General features: G+C 44.0%; 2 protein-coding genes across 2 annotated transcripts in view; both read right to left on the reverse strand.

Annotated features, from left to right (window-relative positions):
• Positions 1–255: 255 nt before the first annotated feature.
• fam98b (family with sequence similarity 98 member B) lies at positions 256–5,435 on the reverse strand. The gene is made up of 8 exons (XM_079751763.1): positions 5,327–5,435; positions 4,955–5,103; positions 4,728–4,856; positions 4,329–4,504; positions 4,077–4,157; positions 3,782–3,898; positions 3,176–3,343; positions 256–1,386 (listed from the first exon to the last, which is right to left on the reverse strand). The coding sequence occupies exons 1-8, from the start codon at positions 5,362–5,364 to the stop codon at positions 1,114–1,116; spliced, it is 1,131 nt and encodes a 376-aa protein (XP_079607889.1). The 5' UTR covers positions 5,365–5,435; the 3' UTR covers positions 256–1,113.
• A 6,355-nt stretch (positions 5,436–11,790) lies between these two features.
• spred1 (sprouty related EVH1 domain containing 1) overlaps positions 11,791–17,746 on the reverse strand; it is a 29,646-nt gene continuing 23,690 nt past the window's right edge. Inside the window, exons 5-6 of the mRNA XM_079751977.1 lie at positions 13,073–13,228; positions 11,791–12,780 (exon numbers count right to left, since the gene is read on the reverse strand). Coding sequence (XP_079608103.1) covers positions 12,070–12,780; positions 13,073–13,228 — 867 coding nt within the window. The 3' untranslated portion in view covers positions 11,791–12,069. The remainder of the gene's footprint in view (positions 12,781–13,072; positions 13,229–17,746) is intronic.

A 17,746-nucleotide genomic window follows, 5' to 3' on the forward strand; every position in this document is an offset into this window, starting at 1 on the left:
GGTTCTTTCGAGAGCAGGGCATGGGAGAGATGTGAGATGGCCTAAAGTCAAGCTTTGATAGACATTTAGTCGATAGTCCACAGCAGTGGAATGCAATTAGACAATCTTAACCCATTTTAATGCTAGCTTTAGTGTGTTTCTAAACTAAGTTTTTTGTAGCCAAACTGAAAAATGAAAGCATTTGCATTAGGTACACATTGCAATAGTGTTAATTGTCAGAACAAAGGGTTTATTAAACAATGTGAAAATCGTAATCCCCAGGAAATAGTGGAGATTCTCTGCTAATAAATATTTGCAAATATACATTTTATTCAGTCATGTACTTTAAGGAACACCACTTGCCTGCAGTGTCCCCTAGTGGTCCAAAACGAGGTGGGTTCAAGACAGGTTACTGTTCAGGAAACGTCATTAAATAAATGAGACAAACTTAATAAAATTACAGTGGTATCTGTCTACAGTAAATTGTTCATGATGGTGAGCAATTGGCTGAATGAACACTGCTTCGTCATACTTTACACCCAAGTAATCTAAGGCAGCATAGTATAAGAAATAACTTAAATATCTCCTAGTCCTATTACAGAATAAAGGAATGATATTTTCAGTATATATTTCTTAATTGTACCAATTTGTTCACACATCTCACTAAAATTCCATTTTGTCAAAGAGATTTGTCAAGTGATTAACAATATCAGCCCACATTCCTGAAAGTATTCCTGTTTAAAACTCAAGTTAAGCTTCCACACCCAACATGATGGATGTTGCGATGTATTTTGAGTTTGACCTTGCAAAACTGGGTGCAACTAGAAATACATAATCTTGTGTTTTGCACAGGGATCAAAAAGGCTCATGGAAACACTGTTCTAGTCAACACTTCAAAGTTCATATATAGAAAATTAGAACACAAAAGCCACAGGCATGAAATTCATTACCAGTAAGAAATAGGAGTTCAATGAGGCCTTCTGCATTTAAGCTAAATGGCATCAAATTCTGCAAACATGATTGGTTCTATTTTTCAACAAACTTGACAAATATTTTTTTTCTGTCTCTAAAAAATAGGTAAGTTTATAACACTGTACACATTGACAAAACTGCAACAAAATAATACAATTAGTGCTAGTATCTCCCTCTCTTCCCTCCATGTCCACCGTGGTTCCAACTTCCTCTTCCACCACCACCACCACCACCACCACCACCACCACCACCACCACCACCGTTGCCGTTGCCGCCGCCGCCTCTCCCTCTCCAATTACCACCACCTCTTCCTCCACCTCCTCTCCCCCAGCCACCTCCACCCTCCTGTCTTTTCTGCCAGGGAGGCATCTCAGGGGGCGGGGCATCTATCTCAGAGGGACGGCCTCCTCGGTCGGGCACCCTGCCCATCAAGACCTGCCGAGCAGAACCAACCAATCAAGGACTGCATTGGAAGTGGTACTGCTTTAGAGGGACATCATGCCACTTTGGAAAACTGCAATGATTTAGGACAAACTTCTATATTTATATGAGGCAGGACGTAGTTGTAGTTGTTAACAAGTCGATCGGTCAAGCAGGAAAAGGGCGATGTTTTGTTTTCGACGGCCAGTCAAGAATAAAATGAATGAAACAGTATTTTAGGTCAACTGCAACATCCTTTTCCACTCTTTAGCACAACATTTTTCAATGGAGTGGAATCATTCGCTTATTGGTTCATGTATATTTGGGGGTGGGAGTAGGGCTGGGCGATATGGACCAAAACTCATATCTCGATATTTTTTGTTCGAACGGCGATATACGATATTATAACGATATTTTGAATAAAACGGGTAAAGTGTGTAGTTTTAACTCCACGCCACAAGTATTCACCATCAACAATTTATTTAGGTTTAGTTTTTTTTTTTTGCTGAACGAAGCGCAGCTGTGCTTTAACAACAGATATGTAAGGGATAATGTATAGAACGCCGGTCATTATCGGGAAAATAAGCCCAGACAGGGCGACCAGGACACTGACGTGCAGCGGAGTTGTCTTGCTTCGCCCTGAAGGTGCTTATTTTCGATAATGACCGGCGACGTTCTATACATTATCCCGCTTATTACACGGCTACTTGCCTAAACGAAAAATAACTTCATGGTGTGTCTTTTTACAATTAATTTGTAACCAGCATTCGTAGTGTTGATCAGCAGAGAAATAGTCCGCCAAAGTTTTGACGTCGCTTAGAAACCAAAGACGCCAGTGCTGACAAGTTACCGGACTACTTGCGGAGTGATACCACAGACGTCATTAGAGGCAAAAAATACTTTGTTTTCCTTGACAGCGGTCAATTATACTATATTATACGGTGAATTATCAAATATAAATTCACCGCCGGAAGTTGTGAAGGGCCCATGCAAGTGAACGGAGCGTTCCGCGGCATTGAGAAGAGCCGTGTAATAAAAAGCAATAGTGTTGCCTGTTTGAAACATACGGAACCCGAGACGTTCCCTCCAGGGACGATGCTATCGGGGGCAACACCCTTCACTTTGACTGGCAGTGTGTCTGCTTATAGGTCGGAATATTGTTGGAATGAAGCGGCCACCGATTCTTGACAGGCTGGGTACTTTATTCTTACACACAACCGGACTTGTTCATTACTTCACTAAACTGACACGCACGCTACCGCTCGCACACTGACTCGCTGACGTCACACACACACACACACACACACACACACACACACACACACACACACACACACACACACACACACACACACACACACACACACACTGCCAGTGATATGCGTGCGATACTTTCTCGTGAGCACGAGAAACATTAAAAACTTTTTTTTTTACCCCATGTCCCTTTACGGGTTCCGTACTCTCTACCACCATGTGTTTATTCAAAGTCAGTTGTGATGCGTAACGTGGGTGGGAGAACACTGCGTACATGTAAGGGGCGGGATTGAGCAGCTGAACATGGCTTGTAGGCTCAGAGAGCAGCGATCGGCCTTATAAAATAGCGCTCGCAAGGCAACATCAAAATAACATATAATATACCGGTATGGCGGTATTGTCTCAACTACATATCTCTTTCAAAAATATACCGGTATAAATTTTACTACCGGTGTATCGCCCAGCCCTAGGTGGGAGTACAGGACAACGCGTCAATAGTATCCTTATCCCACCGGCCTGTGAGAGACTGTAATACGAGCGACAGGAGTACCTTGTTGACGGCACAGGCTGTATGGTCCCTGCTGGAGCCACTGCTGGTCTTCACCACGTTACAGATGTCTTCCCTGGCCGCCAGCAGCTCCGCAACCCCCACAGAGGGCTGGGGCCTCAGGGAGTGTCTCCTTGGCTGGTACGCCCTGGCCATGCTGTCCACCTTCACCTGAACAGCACAGACACATATGAGATTAGAATCATACACGTGTCCGTATCAAAATGTAGCATCATATAAGGCTGACAGAAAAGGGACGTCAATATATCCTATTCAGTATAGATGTTGTCCTATCATTCACCTCTGAATGATAGGACAATCTATATAAGCCTCAAAATAGATGTCATAACTTTTAAGTTAATATTTATATAATGTAATATATTATAACTTGTACTTTGAAGTTAAATAATCACCTCCTGCCATTAATACAGATATACATGGAAACAACAAAGCTATGTTCAATATAATTTAAAGAGGGATAGACTTTAACAACTATCAACAATGACAGCACATTGTCTTTGACGGGATGGACAGATATAGACATAACATAAAACAATCAGTTGAGGACAAACAGCATAAGCATAATGAGAGGAAGAACATTGGACCTGCCTTAGCTCGGTCCGACCAGCCAAAGGACTGCACGGTCACATCCAGTCTTTTGATCAACATTCTCCTCCGGCACTCGTACTCCGACGTCAGTGCTACGTTGATGCTATTAAGTTTCTCCTGACAAACAAGAGAAATCAGTCGGACGAACAAAAAACCTCATAGTATCACCTACAAAAGAACAACACTGGAGGTACTTCTCCTAAACGGGTTCCACAGCCTCAGATTGTGCACCCTGGGTGCCAGCCAAGATAACAAAATAAATAAAAATTGTTACTTTATGGATTTGCCTGCTCACCCATTGGTCTTGGCTCAGAGTCTTGGTCAGCACCGGCTCTTCCATGTTCCCAGTGGGAAGTTTTTGAAGGACTTTGTTTATCTGTAAAATAAGCACATTGTATAATAAACAAGTAAAAAAGTAGACTATACAAAATCTAAATACTGTGCAAATCATATTAGTCAAACTAAATACCGAGCAAATCATATAAGTCAAACTCTAGTTGCAAATGTGTTAAATGAAACATAACATTTTTGAGACATTCAGCCGCACCTGTTCCTCTACTTGAGAGAAAACCTCTTCTATGTCTCGTCCGCGAGGCTCAGGCAGCACTAAGGTCTGACAGATGTCCTGGAGGTCCTGAAGGAAGGTGCCGTCTCGTCCTTCCTTCTTTGACCCCATCTTACTCCTCTCCATCTGGGCTGCTTGGAGCTCAGAGCTGAGGAACACTGTGAAAAATACACCCTGGTCAGAATCATCAGAATTGTATGCGTTTGGCCCCACACAATTATCTTTGTGCATTAAAGAAAAGACAAAACTTATTATATCAAGTTCAGTATTTGATAAGGTATACTATAATATATTATACTATACGCAAGCATAAGAGTTCATGTCAAACATGCATTTTTGGTGCAAGGTTGAACTGCATGCAAAATGTAGCCTACTACACACAGAGAATCTGCAGGTTGTGCTTTTTGATTTGCAGTTGTCCCTTGAGAATCCCTGCGAGAACCCCCTTGTAAGGACAGTGAAGCTCTTTTAGCAAACTGCTCATCTCCAGTTGAAGCCCATCAATGTCACCTGGAGGGAAATGGGACAAATCACAAAAATGACTACATGAGAAGAGATTTGGCCATTATTATTGCCATATTAATTCAGTAGGGAGTATAGTGCTTTACCTTGTCCGGAAGAAATGCTTTCTTCCAGATTGCATAACGTCTTTAATCTGGATGCCAGCCACACGCAGAGGTCCACAAACTCCGGAGAGGACAGCCCCCCTTCTACACCACTGAGTAGACACTTTTCCTCCAGCAGAGGGCCATCGTACCTTAATGATAACAGTGAAGGATAAGAAGCAATTTATTGCATTTTGAATAGCCAGATTCGATATACGTCAACATGAGACGATCAGTGCAATCTGCCTGTTTTACAGCCCATTGGTGTGTATTTAATATTTAATTATTGTTTGTTCAACAAAACCACATCGTATGCTTGATATTTGTCGAATATTTTTAGCCACACTAGCTATAGTACAACGTCTGCTTGCTTACCCAAGTTGTTCTAACGAATCCAAAATGTCCCCTTCCATCGTGGAAGCAGTTCTGAGACCTTGGAGTATAATATCATATATTCCTTACGTTTTAAGTCCTTATTCAAACAGACAGAATATTCATTCACATCTGCAGTGAAAACATGCTATCGGTTCGGTGTTACGATCAAATCAGCCCCTGCGGAACGTTACCCCAGAGCAAACGTTCCGCTGCAGATATGACCCAGGCCTGTTATGTATGATATTATCCTTATGTTTTAGACTAAATGGCAGTCCACAAGTATAAACTGAAATTCAATTTCCTAAAGCTGATGCATACATATTTTAAAATTGCAGCTTTATTTGCAAACCGAGGATGCAAGTAGGATCATGTACATTTGTTATATTATATAACATTAATATAATATACGATGTTAATACTTCTTTATATTGGGTTTGGATCCCGTATGTTGATAAATTCGGCCAACATACGGGATAGTCCAATAGTCCAATAGCGGCCACATTTTTTTTTTATTTATATATTCATGTTTCTTTCCTTTTAAAATAATAATCGTTTTGCCAACCTAATAGTTTTATCAGTGAAACTTAGAAAGTGATTACATTTGCAGTACCTTTAGTTGGGTCTCCAGATAGCGGCATCGAAGAGCTCCAAAGTTGTTCGAAAGATGATTTAATGGAGAGGATGGATAAGGATTTCATTCTAGCAGGCCCTTTGCCATCCCTCACCAATCTAAAACATTTGATTGGCTAATGACTTGAAAGAACAAAACATACTAATGAAGAGAACTATCAATGTTCATTTCATAGCCGGCCTTGAAACTCACTGTTCTAGACTAGGTTGTGAATGTGCATATTTATACTTCAATGTACATCTTGGCTTTTTTGTATGAATTATGGACCCACCCATTCCTCAAACAATCATCATCCCTGAGTCCACTTCATCCTCCTCAGCCCTAGATTAGCGGTGCCGCTGATAACAAAACGAAAGACACCAGGGGAGACTTCTTTCAAATGACACAGCATTTGCGATAACCTCTAAACAACTGACCCATCTACATTTTAAACAACCTCTGAGTTCAAATGATAATCTGACTACCCTCCCCACTCATATTTTACCCAGTGACATTTATTTTTTAAATAAAATGTGATAAAGCAGTGTGGTAATCTCAGTTACTCCAATATCTTTGTCCAAATTTTGACACATCCTTTTACATGAATGATCTCATTTAGGTTTAAGTATTTACCATCATGCCAGCCATAGTTGGCAAAACATATGACCTCCACTAACTGTGCAAACCACTCTGACGCCATCTCCACGGGGGTAACCTAACCAGCACTGCTGATGCGCCATCCACCCCTGCTGTCCGAACACCACATAAGACGTGCAAGATAATCACTGTGACATGCCTATGACTCTCCAATCTGCTCAATTCGATCATCCCCACATTCAGAGGTCAACAACAACAATGGAATCACTCTTCTATTCTCCAAATTCATGTTCACACTCAGTCTGCTGCTCCTTGGCATCACCGATTGGTGATAACCTGCACTAGAATGACCCCCAACAGAATCATCCATTAAATGTCATGTATGGAGGCCCAATATTACTGCAGGTATTGAGAATAGTTGCGTGTGATTAATACAGACACACATAAACAGTCACACAAGTGTAAAGGGGCAGGGACGCATTAAAAAAACGGCCTCATATGGCTCTCATTTAGCAAGAGGATTCCACCAATCGCAAACAAGGAAAGCGTGCTAAAGCATATTTGTTCCGTTTAGCTTTCCTCTTGGCACGTCACCCAGAATGACCCGAGTCATTATACCCGTGTGTGTGTATGCGTGTCTGTGTGTGTGTGTGTGTGTGTGTGTGAGGCGAAGCAAAACAAAACCAAAAATACATCAGAAACTGAGTAAAACTCACCATTTTATTATGATATTTGTTATTTGATATGTCAAATTACAAGTGTATGATGTAACATAAAAACAGTTACAAACATATGTATGCATATTTACATTATAGATTTATGAAAAGTAACAAGCTACATCTGTATAAAGAAAATACAACTATGACATGAGAGTTATTGGGACTATACATTTTACATTGTATACTTGGTATTCTTAATCCATGACAGAAATACCGAAGACATAGAAACCAGTAGAACCAAAGGATGGGCGTGAGGCACTTTTTCGAGGTTGTCAGGTAGGGGAGGGGGGTTCGGGGGTGTTGGGGTGGGGTTCGGGGGTGTTGGGTGGTAGGGTGGAGTCGGGGATGGTAGGGTGGGGGTCAGGGGGATGGGTGGTAGGGTGGGGGCGGAGGGCTGTTGAAAGATGATGGCGATAAAGAACGAAATATGCACACAAAAAAAATGAAAAAAAAAGGAAACAAAAAAAAACGAGGCAGTGTTTTACAGAATAGTTAAGAGTACCATTTATACTGCAATTCTCAAAAACACAAATGTTGTCCACTATTTATAACTAATCACATAAATGTTACATCATCAAGCGCTGTAAGTGTGAAAGAAAAGGGGGGAGAGAGCGAGGGAGAGCGTACGAACGTCGTCAGTGCACCGAAGCGTTGGAGAACTGAAACTTAACCACCCGACTGCTGAGGAAAGTTACCTTTAAAACAATACACTCAAGAGAAAAACGGTTTTATATAGCCATTTTTTTTTTTTTTACTTTAAATCTACACAAAGTCAAGAATCTACTCTTGTATGCATTCCCAAAGATATGTACAATTTGCAAGATTGAAAGAAGATAAAAGACTAGCAGCAGAGTGGTTAAAAACTGAAGTCTTACATTATGGGAGTAAAAAAAAGAAAAAAAAAAGAATCACACACGCACACACACACATATATGTATATGCATATATATATATATATATATATATATACACATATACACACACATATATATATATATATATATACATATACACACACATACATATATATATATATATATATATACATATATATACATATATATATATATATATACATATATATATATATATATACATATATATATACATATATATATATACATACACATATATATATACATATATATATATATATACACATACACATATATATATACATATATATATATATACACATACACATATATATACATATATATATATATACACATACACATATATATATATATATGCACACACATACATATTTAGATATAGCATTAGATATATCTATAGATATATAGATATATATATAATAGAGCGGACAGACACATGTTGCATATATAATACAGTACATGACGGAAGTTGCACTGTGCTGGTTAATGTAGAAATGAGTGTTACTTCAGGACTCTAGACGTTGTATGAATGCACATCCTACATTTTGCTCCTCAGCCAGCAAGTTTTAGTCAGGTTCATCAAACCTTGGTTCAGCTTGCATTACGCAGGGCAATCCAATTGCAATGGGACGTTATGAAAAAAATGAAACATTTGGTTAACATGCACAACTGCATGACATGCATTCCACACACCCAACTTCCCAACACGTCTGTGGGCATACAAGCAAGGTAATCGCATCGCGCGCACACACACACACACACACACACACACACACACACACACACACACACACACACACACACACACACACACACACACACACACACACACACACACACACACACACACACACACACACACACACACACACACACCTCAGAGCAGTCAAACAAGACAATCCTCACGATGGTTATGCTGTTGGAGAACTAAGTGTTGTTTTAACAGTCTTTCATAGCTGATTTACTCTCAACAAAATAAAATTAGTGATTGTATCTAGCAGCATTATATATTTATATATAGATAGAGAAACAAGAGATATTTATATCAACATTTTGAAATAAGTGGAGTGCCACTACTGTACCATGTTAGCGCTATGCTTCCTTCCTTCCATCGTACGAGACTAGGGAGAAACTATAAGGATCTTCCATCGTACGATACTAGGGAGAAACTCTATTAGAATCTCAGTAGTCATATCCATCACAACCGCCCTCTACTTTTCAATGTGAAATAATACTAAAAGGTGACCTATGTACATAATGCTGTCAATTGAGGCTACAGTATATGCTGACAGCGACGATAAATACAGCTCTATCTTTACACATTTCCAAGAGGAGGAAGGGAAAAAAAAAGAAAAATAATTGAAAACAGGGATTTTTTTCTTTACGTCAGTATTTAAATATAGAGTTAAGTATTTACAGGTGTTTAGAGTTTGGTACCAAGGGGTGGCGCTCTGTAAAGTGTCCTGTCCTGCCACCGACCCCCTGGGACTGGAGAGAGAGGTCAGTGCTTTTTGAGACCGTGTAAGAAAAGGAAAAAAAAAGATAAAAGTTTGCATAGAAAGTAAAGGGAGCATTAAAAGCCAGCGGATCTATCAGGGGGTAGAACTGGGCTACAACAGTCAACGTCGTTGCCCATAGCTCCACTCTCTTGGAGACTGGGAAGCCCCGACTGTTAATCTCTTTAACTAGATATCATGCTAGATTTTCAAAAAATATATATATATATATTTTATAGGAGTATATTTAGGAGTTGCTGTGGCCAGATTTCCATTTATGTACAGAATGTTGTGCCTGGAGCTATGTGACGTGTTGTCGAGGGTATTATTTGGAGCAGTTTTTAGTCTACGGATTTTCATCTAGATGTAGATAGGCTTGTGCCGTTTCCATCTGCAACTTGAAATTGGTCGTTACTTTGGTTAGCAAATGTGCTTTTCCAAGAGCACTTTTACCTGCACAAAGACCGTGGGGAACAGTACAGAGACCCAATGGGAAGATAGTTGGGGAGAATGCTAAAATGGCTTTTGGAAACCAGTGGCTAATACCATTAATACAACCATTGATCAGAGTCAAGAGTCTAACAGTACATAGACATCTCAAACACACACACACATATACACACACACACACACACACACACGCTCTCTCTCTAGGCATTCGTCGTTCATTAGGGGTTTAGTGACATAAAAAAGGACTATCTGTGGAGTAACTGATAAAATAAAGGAAACTATGATAGAACAAACAATACTGTATTTCGATTTTTAAAATCAAACAAAAATGATCCTTACATTGGATACATTTGTCAGTACTTTTTAAATTTGGAAGAGGGTGCTGTAACCAAAGCTTGGAGACCAGAGCTTAAATGGTGGGTTTTTGGGTAATAAATTGGATGATTTAAATTAATTCATAACCTGTGGATTCTGTCCAAATGAAAGCCAAATTTAAGTGCCTTATCATACAACTGAGAATTACTCAAAACCCTTTTATGTTCACTTAAACAAACTTGCTGGTTGAGCAAAATGTCTTGCTTTTAACTCAAGTAAGAACAAAAACAGAAAGAAAAAAAGAATATAGCTAAACACCAGTTTCACTACAAAGCCGAATAACTGGGCCAACACTGAAAGCTGCTGAAGTGGGGATTAAAACACGATGGTGTTGGTCTCAATTGGTGAAGCGGTGGTTCGACAACGGAAAAAAGCAACTTTGCTTTAGAGGAATTGAGAATGGTAAAGTAATTTATCATTTTCCCTTCTATTCATGGAATCTTATCCCTTTGTGTTGGAATGCAATGAAATGGTCCGAACCACTCGGGACAAGCTGGGAATCCGTCGCACGTTTCCAGTGGATGTCAAAGAGCTGTACTTTGTTGTGTTTAAATAACATGTTAATGTTTTGGGCTGTTGTTGCAGTTTTTCTTCGTTTTCTCATCTTTTTTTACAATATATGAAAAGGAATAGCAAGGTAAAACACATCCACCACATCAACATCTCGTACATGTTAAATTACACTAATATGGCGGTTAATTTATCAATAGCGTTTCCAGAAAGGATCACCTTTTGTTGGAGGGGATGGGCAGAAAATACAATTTCTAGTGCACTCTCTCAGGTCTAATAATTACATTGCCAGCAAATGGATGAGCCGTAAAGGAAAGGCCACTGTTACCAAAACTGCAATATCTTGAAAAAAAAAGCAAGAACATATCCCTTTTAGCATACTCAAAACAGCAAATATTCTTCTGTACGCATAATAGTTTTGTTTGTCTTTTTTGTCATTAGTTCGTTTTTTTGTGTTGCTCTCTGTACAAAAAGACACAAATATCCTTCATAGTTATACGTTACGTTGCAGTAGAGTTCTGACATTGGTGGCCTGGTTCTTTTTTGTTGTTGTTGTATATGTACGCGTTGTTTGCGAGTGTAAAGGTGTGTGTGTATCAGGTATAGGTACAGGTGTGTTGAGTGTTGTGTGTGTGTGTGTGTGTGTGTGTGTGTGTGTGTGTGTGTGTGTGTGTGTGTGTGTGTGGGTGTTTATACGTGTATTTGTACAGGCGTGTTTAGTAATATCTCCAAGTCTGTTAATCTCAATGCCTCCCATCCACACCTCCTCCTCCTCCTCCTCCTCCTCCTCCTCCTCCTCCTTCTCCTCAGGGTGAGCTCCTGAGCTCAGCTGGACGCTCAGAGCTCCTGCAAAGCACAGGGTTGGTCCTCCGTTGCTGGTTGTCGGCGACAAACGCAAACTGAAATCTCCAAAAGCCCTCTGAGCTGGGGGGGGGGGGGGGATCAACATGTCACCTCTCCCCGGAGAGGGGCATGAAAACAAGGACGTATTTCCGCATTGACGCACTTCCTGTGTTAGCTTTAGCTTTTTAGCTTGGTTTGGGGGGTGTCCAGGTTGGGCGGGGTCGACGCGTTCGGCTGGAGGGGCTGGTCAGCCCGCCGCCTTGTGCTTCCCGCCGCAGCAGTGGCACGCCTCGCCGCAGTGGTGGCAGGCGCGCAGTGGCAGGTAGCAGCACATGCACGGCGCGATGAAGGACAGCGCCACCAGGGCCAGCCAGCGCAGGCAGAACTGCTCGTCGGAGGTGTCGCACGAGCACGGGTCCGAGAAGTCGCCCTCCGAGTCGGACATGCAGTGGTACAGCATGCTCTCGGCGCACAGCATGCAGCTGACTTTGTAGATGCACTGCTTGATGGGGTCCGGCGCGTCCTGGCACTGCCCCCGCCAGTTGTCCTCGTGGTTGAACATTTCCCGGCAGTAGATGCAGCGGGAGCGCTCGCCGTCTTCCCGCCGCCGGCGCCCCTTCTTGGACTTGTGCATGGGGGACGGCTGGGTCTTGATGGAGGTGTCCTTGCCCAGTCCCAGGCCCATGCCCGTCCCCAGGCCCGTCCCCATGCCCAGGCCGGGCCCGGTGTGTCCGTCCCCGGCTGGCCCCTCGGGGAAGAGGTACTCGCACTTCTTGCTGTCCAGTTTGTGGAAGGCGGCGGGAAAGTCTGCGTCGCGGTGCTCCGCGTCCTGCTTCCACATGACGGGGTGGCGGTAGTCCTCGTAGCCCCGGATCAGCACGTCCTTGCGGGGGTTGATGCGGACGATCTCCTCCTCGTCCATGTGGAAGCTGACGTGGCGCGTGGACTTGAAGGTCCCCTGTGGGTGGGAGGGGGCGCAGCAGGTTAAACTACTGGGGTGTCAGGAGAGGTTTAACAGCAGTGTTGTGATCTGCAGCGAGACACAAGGTGTCCGGGCTGCGAAAGCTTCAACAGACCCATTTATTAACAAGGGCCATTAAACGCCCCCATTTGGGTTAATTACGTGCGTCTTATCTTAAAAAAAGTTTAAGTCACTTTTCCATGAGTTCATTGGCAGAGCGAGCGAACTCCATATGAAAGGAACACCTCATTCTACAATCAATACTGAAGGTATAGTATGCTGTATGGACCTGTGGGGGCAGGTAGCGGCGGTTGCTGGAGGGGAACTCGGAGAAGGGCTGGGCGCGCACGTAGCACCCCCTGAAGGGCTCGGTGGAGACCACGCTGTGGATGGGGGAGAAGGGCTCCTTCATTGGGGTGCAGATGGAGGGAGGCTCCTCACCCACCTGACGGGAGAGACACAGAGGAAGGACATTTAGAGCCAGGTGACAGTAAGATTGACAATGCATCCAACGCAAAAAGGTTTTATAGTTCAAATGACCGACGATGAGAACAGATGGCATCAAATATGACGTCATTTCATATCCGTATGATGTTCGCGCTTTGTTTTGCATCGTATATAGTAGTCTTATACACAACATATTTCATATCCATATGACGTTTGCGCTTGGTGTTGCATCGTAGATAGAGCGATGTTTTTTGTAACATTTCCTTCCTAAATATCGCGTACATCACTAGAATACAGTGATGCCTCTGAACACAATGTCCAGCCCTCAGTACAGACCGCTACGGGAATCCCTTTATAAAACACACATTGTAACTTTGTCCTCTCAACTCTGCTCCATCTGTTCCCTGTAGCACCGCTCCCTCGAGGCCCAGACGTAGCCTCAACACCGGCTATCCACACCGACCAATGGTTTAAGTGCAGTACTCGCTGCTTCAACCCAGGACCCATTGTGTGTATCTACCGGGATACATGTTCCGCTTTCCACCACCAGGGGGGGTTCAGGAGTCTGTATTTTGTTGTTGTTTCTGAGCCCACCTGACTGCAGGGTGCAGTGATGACTCAAGGCCCTTCTGTTGAGGACTCAGAGTTCCCTCTCTGCCTCGCATGTGTTCCCACCAGCACTCTTGTGCTTTTTACTGGTGTGGACGCTACAGACACGGGGCCCTGATGGAACAGAAGCGGCCCTGACTATAGCCCGGTGCTCAGCCTCAGAGGAGCTTTACTTTAAAACTGTACCACCAGGAAACTGTAGCTGTGAATGACTGTTGCAAGGGCAGCAACCAAAAGGACGACAATACTAGAGATCCCTCCACAGACACCGAGCTAAAAAAAAACGGTCGAAAGCAAAAGATTGGCTATTGTATAAAAAGATTCAGTGACATAAAATAAGGCCTTTAGAAAGCCTTTAGAAGGAGCTTTGAAGAAGCGGAAAAAAGGTGATGAATTGGATGAGTCACATGTACAGGAGAGAGAGAGACAAAGTGAGAGAGAGGGAGAGCTCGAGGTTGATAAACAGTTTGTAGTTTGTAGGGCCGGATGGTGACATTCTAACCATGGCCAGCATATTTTCTCACTTGCACAGGCAAAGAAGCTCCCATCTGCACAACTGCCAGCTTTCCCACTCAAAATACCCCATCACGGCCCGCAAGGGCCATCACAGATAATGAGAGCACGTTTTGACCATTTTCCCCAACTAAAATGTTTAGGTGGTCACATGTGTGTATTCCACGTGACCACATCCACCCGCTCTCCAAACAATGTACGCAGTCTGTCCATCTCTCTCGGTCAAGCCATATCTCTTTCTCCCTCCCTCCCTCCTTCCTGTGTGTGGAGGAGTGGTTCTCCAGTGCTGTGTGTAAAGTAGCCCACGCCAGGGTTTTAACGCTCAACAGAGATCTGGTTTGCTCCCAGCTGCTGCTACAGTAATTACTGTCCTGTGGTTGCTAAGAGATGCTTCCTTTGACCCCCCTCCCTCCCCTCTGTCCCCCCCCAACCCTACTTCCCTCCCTCCCTCTCTCCCTGGACATCCTCCCCTCCTTCCCTAGACCCCTTCCCCTCTCTGCTTGGCTCTACCTCCCTCTCCTCCTCCTCCTCCACTTGCTCTATCCTTCCTGACTGCTAACACATGGTATGGCATGTGTGTGTGTGTGTGAGCCTCTGCACGCACACATACACACACATGGTATGGCATGTGTGTGTGTGCCTCTGCACGCACGCGTACACACGTGTCTGTGCTTAGCGTTGACTTTGCCGCCTCTCTTAAACGTAAGAGTGTGTGTAGGACAACTGATGACGACAAACCAAAGGGTACAACGTCGGATCAGGCGCTACGCAGGACGGAAAGGAAGGCAAAAGAACAGGACAGGAAACGATGGAACAGTTTGTGATCATGTGTGTGCATGGGACAGAGAATGATACCGTACAAAATATGATAAAAAGTAATAGAAAGACAATGAGGGAAACAGAGAGAAAGAATGAGAGAGAGACAGGCCAAAGAGTCTGCCGAGAGAATGTCATAAACTAGCTCAAGCTGGAGAAACGCAGCACACAACTTAAAAAGCCAGATGACAGCTGTGTGTGTGTATATATAAAAATATAAGTAAGAAAAAAAAAAAGAGAGTGAGAGAGAGCGAGAGAGAGAGAGAGAGAGAGAGGAGGAGGTGAAATGGGAAACAGACTTAGGCTTCCTTTTAAAGCACTTGCCTAAGCCCCACCATTCAAAGGCATGCGTGGGGGCCAATCTGGAGCTGATCTGACCCCAGAGATGTAGCCAGCAGAGGGGTGCGAGGGGGAGAGGGGGCTTCGAGAGGGGAACGGGGGGGGGAGATAGAGTTGTTGTCTGGCTTGGGACCAACATCAGGGCTTCCTGTTGTTTCCGCCCTCAGAGGCACAGAGGCACAGGACAGGGGAGGAAGCAGGCCCACATACTGAAAACCCATTGAGCCTAGGTGTGTATCTGATGAGGCAGGAGAGACAGAACAAGCAGGAACAAAAGAACAGTGTGTGTGTGTGTTTGCTGAGGTTCCTCTCTCGCTCGGACGAGCGGTGCTAAGGGCCAATGTGTGCTTTTGCTACAAGAGCCCTAACCTTCGCAAGGAGGCTCCCAGTATGAATGGCTCTAGGGACCATATCTCTAAGCATGTCCTCTGAACGTTTTCCTTGGTCCATTAGATAATCTTTGGAAAGCCAATGGGCATATGTGTAACGCATAAGAAGAGAACCAGATCTTACTTAATGGTGAATGAGTTCCCGTGGCTTTGTGAGAAGCGTTTCCTCTTTGAACTGAGAACAGAACTATGGCTGTGAGACAGGTTTTCTGGTCGTAGACGCTGAAAGCCAAGCAGTGTGTTGCGCAACTACTTTTTGTCGGCCCTTTGGTATGTGGATACAATGGTATGAATTGATGCTTGTACAATGAGGTGATTAATCGATCGTTTGATTGATATAGAATTTGGCGACGTGAGTCACAGAGCCTTTGCACTTCTCTAAAGTCACCTAAAGATTGGTTTTGGGCTCAGATAACCCATCGTGGACATTTACAACAAGTAGTCTACAGATACATTGACCCCAAAAAGAACTCATTGACACCCCTTAGTAACAAGGACAAAATAAAATGCCCGATAGAAGTAGTCAACTTTAAACCACACAAACAAAACAGACGAAAAACAGAAGACTATTGAAATCGATTGCGATTCCATGGAGCAGAGCCGCACGCATGCCTTCAGGTCCTGCAGCAAGATGTTACATAAAGCCAAACCAGCCACCTCTACGATGTTCCAGCCTCGCAGCTCCCAGAGAGAGAGCGAGAGAGCAAAAGCGAGGGAGAACGAGAGAGAGATCGAGAGAGCGAGCGAGAGCGAGAGAGATTCTGAATAGAAGGAAACGGCCATCGTGAATGAAAGGTCTTATGAAGGAAGGACAGTGCGGCGCTGGTTGTAGTTCAAGGAGAACAGAGGGGGGGGGGGGGGGGGCTAGCGTCAAACCTTATGTGATGGCATTTAATTTAGGGGGGGAGCAGGGAGCGAGCGCTCTCCGTCTCCGGCTCTACCGCGGCGCGGCGTGTCTGAGAAGGCTCGCCTCTGATTCACTTCTCCTTTCGCCGAAGCCCAGGTCTCCGACCGCAACATTTCGATGCCAAATCTCCATGGCGACCATGGTGGTGGTGGCTCACTCACTGAACCCCCCACACCACTTCCTCCACGACCCCCACCTCCATTCAATTCCTCCCTCTGCAGTTTGCAGTCACCCCCCTCCACACCCACCACCACACACACACACACACCTACTTCGCTGCCTAGCAACAGTGCTGCCCTTAGATCTCCTGTATGTTCAGGCGGCTGTCTTAAAGAGGAACCGCCAGAACAGGAACAAGGCCCCCACCCTCTGCTCGCTCCAGTCCGATATGGGGAAGGGGCCAAAAAGTGACCATCCTTCAGTCCTAGGAATTGGGAGGGAGAGAGAGGTGGTGTGTGTGTGTCTCTGTATGTGTGTCTGTGTGTGTGTGTTTGTGTGTGTGTCTCTGTGTGTGTGTGTCTCTGTGTGTGTGTGTGTCTCTCTCTGTGTATGTGTGTGTATCTTTCTCTGTGTATGTCTCTGTGTGTGTGTGTGTGTGTGTGTGTGTGTGTGTGTGTGGTGTGTGTATGCGTGTGTGTGTGTGTGTGTGTGTGTGTGTGTCTAAAAAAGGCCTTTGCGCGACAGGAACCAGCCCTCCCCTCATCTCTGTTCTCCTTGACGTGGGTTTGTGAGGATGTGTGCTACAGACCAAGCCGGCGGTTAGTTAGGCTCGCTGTTACCTGTCGAGCAGTAGCGGTCACCAGTTCACACGCTAGCAGAAGGGCCACTGTGTTCCCTAAAGGCAGACCCAACACTCCCTTACATGTACCAACAGTAGGGGAAACTTTAACTGCAATTGTGATTTCAACAGTCGGTTCCGGAAACTTTTACCCTCTGAGGAATT

Source organism: Pollachius pollachius (genome assembly GCF_949987615.1).
Source record: "Pollachius pollachius genome assembly, chromosome: 15".
NCBI classification, from domain to species: Eukaryota; Metazoa; Chordata; class Actinopteri; order Gadiformes; family Gadidae; genus Pollachius; species Pollachius pollachius.